The sequence below is a fragment of the Sycon ciliatum genome, chromosome 4 (genome assembly GCF_964019385.1).
Source record: "Sycon ciliatum chromosome 4, ocSycCili1.1, whole genome shotgun sequence".
NCBI classification, from domain to species: domain Eukaryota; kingdom Metazoa; phylum Porifera; class Calcarea; order Leucosolenida; family Sycettidae; genus Sycon; species Sycon ciliatum.
In genome coordinates this window covers 4,748,134-4,765,239 of record NC_088646.1, presented here as the reverse complement: position 1 = coordinate 4,765,239, position 17,106 = coordinate 4,748,134, and the positions used below count along the sequence as shown (strand labels likewise).

Genomic DNA, 17,106 nt, shown 5'->3' with positions numbered 1-17,106 from the left:
CATGGGAGTGTTGCTGGCATGGTCTCTTGCAGGGCCTGGGTCAAATGCTGACTTCACTTGCAGTGGCGGGGTCGATGCATACAGTCAGATCTCTCCGGCTGGCTTCATGCGATCTCTTGAACACATGAAACACTACGGATTTCTATCTCAGACGCAGCATACCTGGAAGGCACTGGCAGGCCGCGGCAAGCATCACCTCTGCCATGCAAAGCCAGACCAGCCAGCCATCTTCCTTCTAGCAGCGCAGGCTACTGGTCGTGGCAATGACACACTGGCTTGCTTTGCTCGCCGCGTGGCTCTAGCGTTCACCGGCAATGATTCCGACTCTATCGACATCCTCAACTCCAACACGGTCCTAGGTACTGGTGATGATGATGCCGATAACCATGCCACTCAAGAGGGCGTGCATCGCAAGATCAGCACGTTTTTACAAGCAGGACACAGGAAGAAAACACCGCCAGCTCCGCCCGTGGTAATTGTTGAGCACATTGATCAGATGCCCCATCCCGTGCCTCAGCTGTTCTTCTCTTTCTGCGACACAAGCGCCAGTGCGTATCCCCGTTCCGTCTTCATCTTCACTGTACTCATCCCCAGTCACGTGCACTTGACAGCCGTTCCGGAGGGGAAATCGCGCGAAGCACTTGTTGTCGATTACCTGTCACACGTGGTGTGGACTGAGGAGCGGCACCGCGACTATCGGCAGGGAACGGTGGATGCGCTGGTAACACGCATCACAGACGTCACTCTTGCCATAGAGGATGAGGCAGAGCTACCAGGTCAATGTAACTAAATGCTGCTCAGCAGCAGTTAGTGGCAGAAACAGGCATGCAGGCAGTTTCTCAGTCTCCTCCTCTCCTTTGCTTCAAAATGTTATGAACTGAGGTGTGCAGTCCGAGGACGGCTGTTCTTACATCAAGACCACTCTGGAACACCTCACAAGCATCAGTGATTACTAATAGCTTCTTTCCTGGATACGTTTTCAGCTGGCACTGAATAAGGATGACAATACTTCAAACAGCGGGACACCTCATGGCATTGGCGGACACCTCTCAACAAAGGACGCCTCTGTAGCCAGGACACTTCTCAACAAAGGACACCTCCACTATGATAACCAGGACACTTCTCAACAAAGGGTACCTCATAACCAGGACACCTCTCAACAAAGGACACTTCTCAACGAAGGAAAACTCCATAATATAGAGGACAACTTCCTTCAGTCCGAAAGGTTTTAAAATGCACCCTGTGGCCCGGACATTTCCCTACATGATATTCACAGCCTCAGGCTGGCTGTTCAGTTGACACTTGAGATTCGATGCAATGTACATGTACTAGTATTGTAGATCACCATCAGACTGCGTCAGTCATTTTTTTCTCTTTTCTTCTTTCTTTTTAGGAAACTCAGTGACTTATGGGAGGCTGATAACAGTGTCCTGAAAAATCGTAAAGCCAGTAGAAATGTCACAGGATCTGCGAACTTTACTTTTTTCTGAAGAAATCATTTTACGGTTTATTCATATTGCTTTCTTTTTTCCCCGCAAAATTACACAACAAATGCACTACATAGATCGTGGACTTCGGAAATATCATAACAAGCGCACTGCAATTCTTTTAATAATTTTAAAGAGATCATTTTCTTCAAGTGCATGGGCCCAAGTGCCACATTGTAAAGAATGGGTGGCTTATCACCTGACACCTGGTCTATTTCATGTATGATTGCCCGTTTCGCTAGCATCGGTACATTCAACTACTTTGAAGTACTACATTGCGACGGGGAGTGGGAGTTGTGTGAGGAGCGGAAGCGAGATATAGCAGTGTGTATGACAAAGTACACATGACCTGCCCACTGAGCACTGGCAGTAAACCACACGTTGGTCGCCGATCCGTGGCTTGGCCAACGACTGGCTCAGCCTAGCCTGCGCCCCCATGATTTCTGCCTGCACAGCCTGGTGATACTGGTGTCAGTACCAAATGGCCAATATGACACAGAGACCCACCCACACAGGACTCAACATGGGTCACTCATGTGATCTGAAGCAGTTATCACCATGATCCACCACTAAAACGACCCATGGTAACAATCAGTTCAATTCTCATGCCTGCATGGGGACCAGCCCCCCCCCCCCCCCCACCCACACCAAGGCCGGCATGTACCAGCAGTTACAAAAGGGAAGAGCTAACAGTTAAGCACCGGTTCTTGTACGAGCAGAGCAATGCAATGGATGTACCCCTAAACAACAACAAAAAATAGAAGACAACTATCGAAAAACCACTACCAGTTGATGAAGGGGCACATGAGGCGGCGGCACGGCACAGTGTGTGCAAAGGCAAGTGACAAGCTATTAAATCATTACCATTGCACAATGCATACTACTACAGTGATCAAGGTCAAAGCGGCGTGTGTGTGTGTGTGTGTGTGTGTGTGTGTGTGTGTGTGTGTGTGTGTGTGTGTGTGTGTGTGTGTGTGACCGGGCAGCAGATGAACAAGGCATCCAAGAGAAAAGTAGAAAAAACGGAGATTTAAAGGTGTGAGCGGAGCGCATCGTTTTAGCACATGCACATGCAACAAGAGTGTCTGTGAAGCGAGTAATGATGCAAGACCAGTTGCAGCCATTCTGTGCTGCCTCTAAACTCAAAATTATAGGCCACAGGGCAAACGTTATCATACATGTTCTAACAAATATTAATTGGGGGAAAAAACAAATTCATCTCAGCTTATCTGGCTCTGGCAGGCTTGGAAACATTATAGACAATTTCATTTCTCCCAAACTTCAAATTAATTTAGCCTGCAAAGAGCATACAGAAACGTATTTGTTCTTGAGGCAGAATGTTGTGACAATGCAATGTAGGTTTTAATCATATTATAGGCACTCCAATGAAGAGCAGATATCTATACAGAGAGAGAGAGAGAGAGAGAGAGAGAGGGGGGGGGGGGGGAAAGAGGGCATGCAGACACGAGGACACATCCTCATGCAAAAGAAATAAAGAAAACTAGTTACATGAAAGTGTTGCATGAAAAAAACTGAGAGGTGATACAGGAACCTGGCATCAAATGTTGCATGGGCGACCAACTTCATCGAGCAAGAAAACAAAAAGCTGCTAAACAGGATATGGTCAGTTAATTCACAGAAAGAGGTCACTTGCACCAGTGAACCTGAGACATCAGTATTGTTGTGTGGCTATCAACGTTATAGAGTTGATAGGCATTTCCCTCCCACGGCGGGACCAAGGAGAGCGCAGGAAGATCAGTGAAGTGATCTTGGCAAAGAAGATCAGTGGCCCATGTTCACTGCAAGTATTGCGTACTAGCTACTGGTGATCCCAGCATGGGCTCCATGCATGCGGCTAGAAAGTTGAGATGAGAAGCAGACAAACCAAGAATTCACGCATGGTCAGAAAAGGAACAGTGTGTCACGGCTAGGCCTACTGCAATGGATCAGCTAAGGTTACATGAAGAAATACATGTTTGTCATGGGCAGCTGGAGTTCTGGATGAAGTACCGGTACTGTTGCAAAAGAAGGATCCACGGGCGGGATTCGAAACCCAGCGCCCCTGTCTTTCCGGGACAGTGCCCTACCGATTAGGCTACCGGGGATCACACATACCCGTGGCTCCTTCTTGCCACAGTATCTTCCCATCGCCACGTCAATTACGGATAAGATCGCATGTCGGCAACCAGCATAACCGATACACCCTTCAGGGCATCGACTCAACAATAGAACCTCACTTATCTGGCCACCTGCACCACATAAGCGCTCGTAGCTCAGATATAACGCTAGACTTAGCCACAGGGGAGATGACATGTCACACTCTTCGGCTGGGCCCACTGGCCCCAGGTTGATACCACTCACCACTCACCAGCATAACCAGAGTAAAAGCTGAGGGCTGTGATATTGCATGCGGCAAAGTGGTTCAGCTGGCCGCCATGAAAGAGGATTTCAAGATTCGACTGCAAGTACCTACGTGCAGGGTACTACTAGGTGGACGGAGGTGGTCAGGTTCGCGAGAACCGGATAAGAAAGGTTCTACAACTGTACTGTACACTGTACTGTACATGCGCCCGAGAGTCACTAAAAGTATGCACGCTTCCAACAGTGCATACTTGCCCTGGGATTGCGGTATGCTCTGCCGAAGGGAAAAAAAACCTCGTGCGGTGAAGGCCCACATTGAATGTATCCCGAGAGAGTCGTAGCATCAAGGGGGACGGCACAAGATCATAGTACCCGAAACGATGTGCGTCTCGATTCTGAATTAGGAAGGTGTATGTGATCCGTGGTCAATGCAACTCAAGATCGCGGCTTTAGCGTACTGACGCTGAGTGATGCCACAAAGGAAGCGTGGATAAACCGGCACTGCCCACGAGCGACTGGAACAGGCAGCCTGGTTGCGAAACCACCATCATTTAGAGTTATATTACAGTCAGCCGTGCCATCTACCTAGATGCTACGACTCTCTGGCATCCAGCAAGTTAGGCTGTCATCACGCTACGGTAAAAAGCGCTGCGTCTACATCCACATAAGGTGTTTTTGGTCGGTTACCATGATGATCCATGTACGGAGTGAAAACGGGAGCAGAGGAAACGGAAAACGTAGACGTGGTAGGGAGAGGGGGGTATAGTTTTCGGATGAACGTACGTATGTCACCCAATCATTTTTCCAAGCGACCTTGTACGTGCGTTTCAATTTTCCACTTTCTCCAGAAACATGACGGCGTGTACACTGGAGGAGATACGCACATTCATCCAAAAGTCGTATACCCCCCCCCCCCCATGTCTACTCTCCCCGTTTTCGCCCCGTATACGGATCATAGACGCAGCGCTTTGTACCGCGGTGTGATGACAGCCTTAGAAAGGAGTTCAGTCCCTGAAGGAAAGTGGGAAAAGGCGCGGCACATTCAAACTGCCCGTAGTAGCAAACGTGCAATTTACTTGCATCGATTTTTGCACCACATGATACCTTTTTTGCCCTGGTCGACCCAGTGTGCAGAGTTGCATATTCCTGTGAGCTACTGTTGACTGATATTGGATAGTGCAGTGTACGAAAAGGTGGCTCCACAGGGCAATGGCACTACGAAGAAGAGCTGCTTGGCATTTGCGCAAGTCAGGCGAAGGCTCGATTTCAGCGGCGGGTAAAGATCCAGGTCAAGTGTCAAACACCCAGCTACCAAATACTGACAATTCACGACTGCTTGGCATCGAACAACGCAGCCGAACGTTAACGCAAACAATATGGACCATGTCCAATGCTGTGTACACGGCATCACTCCTGGATGTCACCATCGCCGACAGCACGAGGATCAGAACCAGCCAAGATAAGAAGAGGAGAGGGACGTCAGTTTCAAAGCCTGTTCCTGAAGAAGCATTTTAATTAAGCTGATTTCTCAAAACAGGTTTCAGTCTTGTCTTACAGCTGGCTAAGTTATGATTATTTTATTCGCACGATGTCAATTATCATTGTATATTGAGTATCATAGGTATTAGTGCGCATTCAATATTTCAATTAGGCAGCACAAAGAATTAATTTGAAAATAAGGGCAGCATTGGAAGAATGTCACTGTTGGATTATGTTTTTAAACAGCACATGGTGTGCCGCCAATGGGCAAGTTACTCAGGCCTTTTCCCTGTCTTAGTGGATAAAGAAGACAAACACAAGCTCTCAGAGTGTTTCAATTCAAAAGAGTTCACATTAATTTAAGTTACATACATCAATTAGAGTCAGTTCGATGCCTTAGCGATACCGGTGAGGTTGAACCTGTGAAACAAAGCCATATCGCACAGATTTAAACAAAAAGGCTAAAGTAAAAACGGTCGAGTTCAGGTGTTAGTGGGTCTCCACAAAAAAATAGAGAGAAGATGACTATATTTAACCTATCTGTGGTGACAAGCCAAGGTTAACATTTTGTTGTTTGCAACTTGTCATTGTTCCCGAAATAATTCACAGTTGCACAAGTCTTTCGAACAAGTTGATATAGAGGAGTCAAAGATTCACTTCCCCCACTATTACACACACGCACAATATGATGACAAATTCCTGCCCTTTTCAATAATCAGACTGGCACTTGACATGCGTTGTTCCAAATCGAGCATACTTCAGTACATTGTAACAACCCAGTTCAGAGATTACAATTGTGAACTTTTATGTTAGATGGCCTTAAAATTAAGGAAACTTCACTCCTCTTGCATAAAATTCATTCATTTCCTCAATTTATCAAAGCAGGCAGCAGGCAGGCTGCACATGCCGCATATCAGTGTGCACAGCGGTATATGCGCGCTACTGACCTGCGCTATGTAAGCTGGACCCGATGACAACGCTGTCTATATTAATCTTGATGGGCACACCGTCGTCTGCAGAGGAGTCATTGCCAGTCCTGATGATGACGACCCCTGCACCGGCGCTGTGAGTACTGGCCTTTGGCGAGTAGTCTACAGAGCAGGCGGTGCCCGAGCGAATGTAACCTTGGCCAGGGTGCAGATGTGTGTCCGCTGTGTGTGGGAAAGTCAAGTTGCCATGTACTTTATCAGATTAAAGATGCAACACAAACCAAGGGTTAATTGTCAATGTAGTTTAGAGAGAGAGAGAGAGAGAGAGAGAGAGAGAGAGAGAGAGAGAGAGAGAGAGAGAGAGAGAGAGAGCCAGAGAGAGAGAGAGCCAGAGAGAGAGAGAGAGAGAGAGAGAGAGAGAGAGAGAGAGAGAGAGAGAGAGAGAGAGAGAGAGAGAGAGAGCCAGAGAGAGAGAGAGAGCCACAGCCACAGCCAGAGAGAGCCAGAGAGAGAGATAAAGCCAGAGAGCCACAGCCACAGCCAGAGAGAGAGAGAGAGAGAGAGAGAGAGAGAGAGAGAGAGAGAGAGAGAGAGAGAGAGAGATGGAGAGATGGAGAGAGAGAGAGAGAGAGAGAGAGAGAGAGAGAAAGAGGGAGAGAGAGAGAGCCAGAGAGAGAGCCAGGGACAGAGAGAGAGCAAGAGAGAGAGAGAGAGAGAGAGAGAGAGAGAGAGAGAGAGAGAGAGAGAGAGAGAGAGAGAGAGAGAGAGAGAGAAATAGAAGCGTGATGGAGCAGAAGAAAACGAAGAAGGAGGACCGTGTCAATCCCAGGTGACAGATAACAGTTATACAGAGAACAAAGCTCGTATGCAGCGTCAGACTGGCTGTATACCGAAATGCAAAACGTTATCAGGGGTGTGTTGCTAAAATGCCAGCTGCAGGCTACCAATAGTTTGAACGTCCATTGGAAGGGGTCTCCTAGCATTGAGCTGCATGTGGGTATTTGAATCTCGGAAATCTTTCGGTGCTCAGAATTTTCGATAGGAGGGCAAAAGACAGAAATTGCAGGTAAGGAGAAGCAGTCCCTTATCGGATGTGTGTCAGGGTTAGGCTAGCTCTTGAAAGTTAGGTATAAAAAAGATGCAATGAACGAAAATTTGGGAAAGTACAGTATATTCCAGAGACCATGCATGCGTGGGGAATGGTGGCTCAAGAGATGATCCCCATACATATACATTCAGTTGTCTGAAGATTGCCATCTGGCATGAAACTACAAGTATTAGTTACAACAATCCAGATGCGTGGTACTCTGTGACTCGTGTATACATATAGGCTTTAAACTTTAGCCGTGAACAAGAATGACATGTAAGTGGGCAGGATTGGGAATAGGGATAAGAGTTCCCCAGACGACCAGCAGTCAGCCACAAAATGACCGATCCCGCACAGCTAGCCGATCAGGGCTGAGGATGGGGAAAGTGTAACTTGACTCCACGCAGCAACTCATGGAGGGAAGTGCAGTGGAGAGAAGTGAGCAGGCACGGGACTTGGCGAAACCACTGTACAGTCAGGCTTTGCTGCTTAGAACAGGTAGCCATACCTCTACATGTGTATACATTCCAAATGTATATACCTCAACAGGTAGCCATACCTCTAGTAGAGTCTACATGTATATACATTCCACACCGACACACACCCTCCAAGTAATCGCATGCTTTTACGCACACAACTGCACTGTGCGTTTAGCACAACTGTAAAGAAGTTTACATCATCGTCCTTTCAAAGCAGTCCCAGTGTCTCAGATTATATCTTCCAGGGATTCGTGTTAAAGGAATCATCACTCAAGGCAGGTTAGTAGCTAGATTCAGTGCATAATCTTTGAGCACTGCTTCAACAATAAGATTTTTTATAGATAAGCAGAGACTAGTTCAGTGCCTCGCCATATTCAGCACCAGCACAAGGCTACTCATGGGAATCAGCGTTAACAATTTAACAATATCATGTTATCGTAGACAGCTGCTACATGGCGACTGCTATCATGCATTTAGATTCATTGAGGTGTTTTCAAGCCATTTCCATTTACGCAGAGGCATTTCAAGATAAGAGTCATCGATAGCATGCATACATCACTAATTTAAAACTACACTGTCTCATGTGCACTGCCTACATTCAATTTACAAGCATGCACTCTCATCCTACAGGTTAAAAATAGTCATAGTGGCAGCACAGCTGCAGGGTACTAGATTAAAAACATGCCCACGCCACCTCCTTCGTATCTATGAAGATGACCAGCGTAACTAACGCGGTTAAGTTAAAACTGATAGCCGTTCATTCGTCCAAGGAACTGGCAGATATATTCTACGAGATGTACATCGGGGTGAACAGAGGTGGACAGTATTCTAAAAGGCTTCTCTAACGGCAGACTTCAAGCTCATTTGTATTCTTGAACGGTGACGGCGGCATTGGTGTCAAGTTGGTTTGCAGGAAAAATACCACTCCGGAATCTAACATGTCCTTGTTCCCGCATTCGTCAAGGATGTCTATGCAATGGACAAATACCAGTGCAAAGAGCCACAACCTAGGCTCAAGCAAGGCCTGCCAGGCAAGCCAACAGTGAACCACAATAGCAAGAACTATCTCTTGCTGCCAAATTAGATTAAAGAACAGCGGCAGTCATGTGAGCACTTCCAAGATGGCCGACTTGGTAAGGTCATGGAGTTTTCCCTGGAGAAGCTTAATAATCTAAAAACATAATTCCAGCAACTGCTACTCTCTACGACGTATGTCTAGACATCAAAAGGAAAGCTCCGTTTTGTGTGTGTGTGTGTGTGCGCGCGCGTGTAAAAGACTATGGCGTTTCACCTGGCTGTGGAAGAATGAAATGGTGCATGGAAACCTGCAATATTCTTCCTTTTCCAAGACTCTTGCATTTATTGCATTTCTATTTCCTGATACTCCTAACTTAGTTGCTGAGGATATCAAAGTGAACAGATCTGACTTATAAAGGGGAAGTTAAGCCTAAAATCAAATTTTCACCAGTTGTAGTCTTCGGGGTGCTGAATCGAATGGTCGTGGTCCGAGGAAGCTGAGACACTCCCTTCCTACTTGAATCCCAATCGAACTCGCGCACTTCCACCGAAACTGGGTGACTGCGCCCTGCTAGATGGGGATTTGTATGCAAAATGTCACTAAAAGCGCCATTTCGTTCTTATAAAAGCACGGATGACCGCGACTGGCCCATATGTTGTAGTCTTTCGGACGCTGAGTCGCCTGGTTTTGGTCCAAGAAAGCTGCGATGCAGCGTTCCTCCTTTATTCCCAATCGAACATGGTTGAACAAGCGGTCACGTGCTCCTGCGTGCCCAAGTCACCTCAGTCCTGGTCACCGCGCCAGCAGGCGACAACTTTCACACCAAGATTCAACTCGAGGGACATGAATGCACCCCAAAAAAGGTCAAACAGGCTGTAAGTTGTACCCTGCAGGCACGGTGACCAGGTGACTGGTGTACGCAGGAGCACGTGACCGCTTGTTCAACCATGTTCGATTGGGAATAAGGGCCGAACGCTGCATCGCAGCCTTTTCGGACCAAAACCAGTCGACTCAGCGTCCAAAAGACTACAACATATGGGTCAATCGCGGTCATCCGTGCTTTTATATGAACGAAATGGCGCCTTGAGTGGCATTTTGCATACAAATCCCCATCTAGTAGGGCGCAGTCACTCGGTTTCGGTGGAAGTGCGCGAGTTTGATTGGGATTAAAGTAGGAAGGGAGCGTCTCAGCTTCCTCGGACCAAGACCATTCAACTCCGCACCCCGAAGACTACAACTGGTGAATTTTGATTTTAGGCTTAACTTCCCCTTTAATGTACAGACAAAACATGTACAGTGCTACTCAATGTAACCCGATCGCATGAATCAAGTTTGCGCCCTGCACCAGTTTACATCCCAGTGCCCACAGATCTAGGGTTGCACAGCGCCCGGCGTGGCATTCTTCCGCTTGATCGGATGTCGTTGAGCAGCACCCCACATGAGGTAGCGCATGCAAGACCTCTCGCGGGTAGATCCACCCTGCACACCTAACGCAGCAGCACAATAGTAAATGCCCGCACCGATGACAACAGCAATGGACACACACACACGCACACACACGTACACACACACACGCACGCACACAACTGTACCTGTTTGCGCACTGCGTGGCAGGGGCTGCGCTACGTCGCTGTCCGCCGGCGATCCAGTTGAGTTGTTGCTCTGGCGCTTGCGTGACGTGTGGCGCATCTGATACTTGCGTCCGTAATCCTTGGACTTCCGGCGTGCTGTGCTGCGCACATTCTTTTCAGGATGGAACACTATGATATATGCCTGGCAACACACACACACACACACGACAGCAACAGAACAACATACCACGTTGATAGTGCTGAGCAAAAAACACAAACGTTTGCTAATATAAACAGTGTAATATCTTCGACGGGGATGAATCTGATCTATTATCCTGGAAAGTAAGGAGTCAGGCAGAGAGAAAAAAAGGAAGAAGAAAAAAAAGGAGAGGAGAAAGAAGTAAGTTGGGTAGTCAGGTCACCAGCAAAAAGACCGAAGGCCCAGCGAAGGGTATCTGTAAGTCCCAACACTGTACATGTGAATTATTTGTGATGCGCCGCATTGAACACTTTTCGGATACAGTCATGCAGCGCATCTAAACGGTAGAATCACTTTCGATGGCACCACATAAAACTGACAGTGACAGTAACTACACACACACACACACACACACACACACACACACACGCACAAACACACACACACGCACACACACACACACACGTGCCAGGGGCGTCACGCGGTCCTAAAAAGTGGCACCACCGAAGGGAGGCAGGACGAAAGAGGGGCCCCGGGAACACCTTCCCCGGGAGAAATTCAAATTTGGGCTGAAGAGGGCTATCAATCACAATCATGCATATGTTCAGTTGCTGGCATACTACAGTACCAGGTCAACTCCAGGGCAAGAGTCATCTGTACAGTGTATGTACATACGAGTGAATGATCCAACAAATTTTTTATTGCTTTGTTAGGCCATCATTTTTTATATCTATGTTTCGCGTCGTCCGCACGCATACGTTTTGATTTTTTTCAGGAAAAAATAAAAAAAATCAACCATGCACAGTTAGCATGGCTAGTGTACGATCGTGCGAGTCATCAGTACTGGTTGCATACGGCGAAGCTGGGATTCAGAAATGGCCTCGAGGCCAGCGTTGGTAAATCGTTTGTTCGGCATCTGCGAGCAGTATTCTATGAGCTTACAACAGACCGAATCGATCGCTTCAAGCTGAGAGGATGCGTCGTTCCGGAGCTCTTTGCACCGCTGCTGAAGGCTGAGTACAATAATCCAGCGAAGCAAGGGCACCAATGGTTGCCTCCTCTGTCCAAAGTGATGCAAATAATAATTTTGTGCTTCGATGTACGATTTTTCTTTCGGATGTACACCATGCACGAGCTATTGTGCTATCTACAGTTCTATACACCTCTGCACCTGATGAGCCTTTTTTATTATTTTGCAACTTTTTATTTTTTTCCACCTCTCGCATATGATTCTGGATGTTGACCTGACGCGAAACATACATATAAAAAATGATGGCCTTAGGCCACACGTTTTTACTTCTATGTTTCTCGTCACCCGCGCGCATACGATTCAGGAGTCTGGAGGAAAAAAAGAAAAAAATGTGCTGCACTGACTGTGCATGTGGGGACCAGCACACTCATGCACATGTACATAATGTGGCCTGGCCTGCGCGACACATGATGCGAGGTCGCCATTTTTTGTGCGCAAACTAGCTGCACATGCACAGATTGTGACAGAAGCTCCTACCACATACTAGTTGCTAACTATGGATGCTATTTTGCATGGTGTATTGGTGGGTTTTAGTGTGAACAAAGGTCTAATAAACTTTTTTTATTTTTCGGTCATTTTTTTATTTTTTCCACCTCTCGCATACGTTTTTAGATTTTCAGGTGACGAGAAACATAGAAATAAAAAGGTGTGGCCTTTTATATGAATTGGGCAGACCACCTCGGACGAAATGTGGTGCGACCATGGTCGTACCGGCCGTACCGTGTGTGCCACCCCTGCGTGCACACACACGCGCACACTCACCTTTGGCACAAATAGGAAGGCCAACATGCACGTCATGTTGAGAATGTGCGGCAGGATCAGCATTGTTGGTTTGATATCCTCGCGCACCGTGGCAAACGCAGGAATGAAGGCAAACGAGACAGCGCAGATAGTGTATGTGCTGAAGTTGATGTACTTGGCTTCGTTGAAGTTCTCTGGAATCTTCCTCGTCTTCACGCCATAGTACGTGCAAAGCAAAAGTAGGATGATATTGTAAGCCAGGGAGATTGACAGGCCAAAGGAACTGGAGAACTTGCAGACAAGCAGCAGCTGCAGCAAACAAGAACACACCAGACCAGTTCACGGAATCATGCAGGATCTACAGGGGGAGTTAATAGTGAAACCCACTCACAGTTAGTTGGCCCACTTCAATCTCACAGTCGGTGTTCAAATTCCATCAAATTTGCCTTTTTCAAGGCATGAACCTCACAGTCGGTGTTCAAATTCCATCAAATTTGCCTTTTTCAATGCACACCCTATGTAGTGGCATTGATGAAAGATTGCCAGCTTGCTAGACAGTGAAGCCAATCGCACCACGTGCATAGCAAAGTACAGCCACATGCCTGCGCACACCCCAACACTCTGCAATACACCAAACGTATCTACAGGGAGGCCTCTATTATCCGCCATCATCCTGCACGGGTCCACAAGACACACGGACGTGCCACAACATAGGCAACTCATCTCCACTACATGTACCTTGCTGTTTGCTGTTTCAACCTTCAGGAAGGGAGTTGGCGGCTGCAATATCAGCCACACACACAGTAGTATGACCTGGGGCGGCACATAAGCAGCAGAAACACGAATAGAAGATGGCAATGCTGATCTCACGTGAATAGGCACGGTGATTGCTGGACAACGCAATAGCTCCAACATGAAAAGCAAATCAATCCTATCTACAATCTCACTTACAAGATTTGATTTGTTTTACTGCTTCATGGCGCACTGATTCATCGTTATCCCGACTACCAGGCACGTTTTGGCTGCCTTTCAGTTAGTGATGCAACAAAATGTTCTTTCTTCAAGGATTCGAACATTCGAATGCAAGCGAAATCATTAGAATATTCAATCATTAGAGTATCCGGGCTGTATAATCTTATCGACGAACCCCACCCTCAATACCCTCAAGAGTGGTACAGCGATTGAAATACAGATATGAGTGTACCGAAGTAAAGAGCCCTATTTGAATAGAACCCCCCCCCCCCCCCCCCTGAATCCCAGTATGACATCCAAAATTAAAGCCATAGCTTCGAGTGAGTGTGGGGTAGGTGGGGTAGCCATGCAAGCTCAGAATGGATGTCTGGTTGGGGGAAGGAAGGATATGGGCACCGGCTTACACAAGCATGTAAATATACTCGGGGTAGTGGCAGTATGCCAGGAACATAGCGATACTTACCTCAACCAGAACGAAACATCCAGTAAACACAAGCTGTGATGCAGGACTAATGTACTTTGGGCGGCCAGCTCCCGAGCGCCTGTTGAAGATACGCGAGATACGATTGGTCTTGACCAGGAGTGCGGACAGAGAAAGTGACAGTGTGAAGCCAAGGCCAACCCGCCGAATACCACAGGCTGCGGGAGACGGTGGCAAGAAGAAGGGAAAGACTAAAAGGTAGGAGAACAGAATTCCAATGAGTAGGCAAGTGCTCAGCTCACGGCTAGAGGCAACAACAAGTGGAGTGGTCATGTTCTTGATGAAGACAGCACTCACAACAAGCGTGGCTACTAGGCCAATGACGGTAAGCGCCACGGTAAAGCCACCGACAGCATTGGAATAGCCAATGTATTCCTGCACCAGGTCAACGCAGCCAGTTTGGCGACTATTCGCTGCCATACTGGACGGACAGCGCACACACGACACCACCGTGTTGTCGCGTGCAAAGTGATGGGGAGCGCACTTCACACACGACCAACAACAATCGCCGTCGGTAGTCAGCAGGCGCCGGTAGTAGCCATCCAGGCACTGCTCGGCACAGATCGACTTCTGTAGTGCTTCGCCATTGCCCAAACGCACTGGCTGTGTCATCCTCAAACCCATCTCGCGGCTCCACGTGCCTACCTCAACAAAGTCAACTGTTCGACCTGACTGCTGCATGACTGAAGAGTTCGCTCGCTTCACATTTTTCACCACATATCTGTATGGGTGAGCCACATCGAGAAAGGAGCGGGTTGACTTATCATACGCAACTCTCGTCTTGTTGTTGGTGATATTCAGCGCTGGAAGAATCTTAGAGAGTAATGTTGAATCCACAACATTACCAGTAGGTCTACTATCCCTTGCTGCAGAACAAAACCCAGGTGCAACACATGTTTGGCGGAGGGTTTCGTGAATAGCAGTGAGAGCCACTTCTGCTGCGCGAATGGTTGATGCTACCTTCGAGTCAGGTGTATAGAGCTTGCTGTCACGAACTCGGTGATTCCTGCATGGCGGTGAATTAAAGTTCGTACAGTTCGGGAACAGAGCCTTGAAGTAGTCGGTGTACCAGTTACCAATTGTGTTTGGAAATGCTGAGAAGGTTCTGGCCTCAAAATCGTCCAGGAACATCTTCACATGATCGTCATCAGCAAAGTAGGGCTCAACGGACAGAATTCCCAGAGCTTTATCACCTAAATTGCGTAGGGAGTACACATCACCGGACAATGTGTCACTGACAATGAAGGTCATCGGTCTGGATTGTAAGACTCCACTGCCTTGCACAACTTCTAAAAATCGCTGCGACGACTTGGCAGACATAAATAAAATGACAATGGTGGCGTTGCGATGCCACACAGTGTCCTCATTGCGAGTCAGCTCCGCCAATGCATCATGATACGTGCTATCTTCGGCATGCACGCCCACTGCAATAGATGCGGCCAGGCAGAAGCGGAAAGAGCTGTTGCCAGCACCCCTCTGTCGCTGAATAAAATCCTGGTTTGCTGCTTGGCCGTAGTCATCATTGGAGTAAACTAACGACACATACGACCAATTGAAGTGTTCCATTAGCGCTATAACTGAGGAAACTTGATACTGGTCAGTAGGAACGGTACGATAGAACAACGTGGTATCACCACTCATACTAAGGATATCTGATGACGCTGCGTAGCTAATGTGTGGTAGGTCGAAAAGAGTGAGAATATTTGTGAGGGCAGACGTCAGTCCACTGGAGGATGCCCCGAGAACAATTGACACTGGCTTTCCTCGATGAATGCAGGAACTCCCAGTGTTTATGAATTCCAAGGCGTGATCTCGTAAAATCGTTTCAGTTGAGCAGGTGTCTCTCAAATCATATCCGATTGTAGTTTGAGTGTTGAGCGCCAAGGTGGGAACGAGAGGCAAATTCTCCAATGCCCATCTCGCAGCTTCCAACCTTTGAAGCCCACCACCAGGTCTCACATCTCCGCACGTCGACTTATTATTGGAATCGTGGACAGAGAAGAAACCACCAACTATAATCGCTCCTTGTCGACTCATACATGGCGAGGCCGTAGTGCATGGTCCATAGAGGCTGGAGTTGAACAATATGCTGCTTTGGCCCTTGACTTTGAGCATCGATAGAAGTGTGACCAGTATTCCAAGCCACGCTCCCCGCAGAGCCTTCATTCCTCCTCCTCCTGTCAAACAGGCTTTGAAGCCTGCTGTCACCTACATGTAACTTCCAACCATAAATCTCTTCCCGGACAGGCCTATCACACCCCCACCAAAGGTAAAAGGACAGAGAACAACTAATTTTCGCAAACGAACAACAGGCAAGCTTGCATGACAGGTGGTCTCCTAACTTCTCAGCGAACCAAAATACAAAGCGAAAAATATGAAACCGGATCGGATCGGATCGGCTGGATCATGGATTGGATTGGTGAGTACTGCGGTACATAGTTCACCATGGTTCACAACCACGGCACTTGTTGTAGTCCATATGTAGCTGCGCACTATGCACTTCACATCACCGGTGATTACGGACGGTAGATCTACGCGTTTATCCGCGGTAGAGCCCCAGTATACTACTACAATGTTGTAGTACTAGTAGAGGGCAGGGAGCCCTACACATGTACCCCGGTAGATCTACGTGGGGAGATCTACGAGCTGCATGCAGACCCGCGGGCCCGTACATCTACCGGATAGTATTCATGGTATTACCATTACAGGATAGTCTCGTATGATCGTAGATCTACTGCGCTGGTGGGTAGATTTGTAGATACGATATTTCTCGTGACGGGTAGATCTACCGCGGGTGTGGGGCCTGTGCTGGGCTGTGGGTTGTAGCAAGAGTGGGGGGTTATGTACTCTTGGTTGTAGTTGCGGAGACGGAGGAGGAGCGATTTGAGGTCGCAAATGGGGGTAATAATCAGGGAGTAGTACAATACATATACAATACCGGTATTGTACTACTCCCTGGTTATACCAAGAGTACATAACCCCCGGGGGGTTATGTACTCTTGGTTATACTAATAAGTAGTAGCAAGGGGTTATGTAGTAGTATTCTCCTGGAGCCCGGTAGTCTGAGCTACTGCTGCCATCTCTGCATCAGGTCCTGAGTTGTATCCACATGTACATGTACATCTGACTGACCGTCAGCGGCTTAGCGCAGCTTCCTTTTCATCCTCATCATCAGTGTTGTGTTTTTGTGGTCTGTTGTTGCTCCATCCCGAGTATTAGCTATAGCACTCAGAGTAGCTCTTGTTACTACCGGTGCACGGTCAGTAATTGTC

General features: G+C 47.7%; 1 protein-coding gene across 4 annotated transcripts; it reads right to left on the bottom strand.

The window, feature by feature from the left end:
• Nucleotides 1-2,148: 2,148 nt before the first annotated feature.
• On the bottom strand, nt 2,149-16,188 carry LOC135814043 (metabotropic glutamate receptor 3-like). 4 transcript variants are annotated; one of them, XM_065327093.1, is made up of 7 exons: nt 13,817-16,188; nt 13,120-13,194; nt 12,403-12,690; nt 10,433-10,613; nt 6,275-6,508; nt 5,700-5,747; nt 2,149-3,342 (listed from the first exon to the last, which is right to left on the bottom strand). In XM_065327093.1, the coding sequence occupies exons 1-6, from the start codon at nt 15,998-16,000 to the stop codon at nt 5,701-5,703; spliced, it is 3,009 nt and encodes a 1,002-aa protein (XP_065183165.1). In that variant the 5' UTR covers nt 16,001-16,188; the 3' UTR covers nt 2,149-3,342; nt 5,700. The 4 variants fall into 4 exon arrangements, with proteins under 4 accessions (XP_065183165.1, XP_065183166.1, XP_065183168.1 ...); XM_065327094.1 differs by having other exon boundaries at nt 6,275-6,478; nt 13,817-16,187; XM_065327096.1 differs by lacking the exons at nt 5,700-5,747; nt 6,275-6,508 and having other exon boundaries at nt 13,817-16,187.
• Between the last annotated feature and the right edge of the window lie 918 nt (nt 16,189-17,106).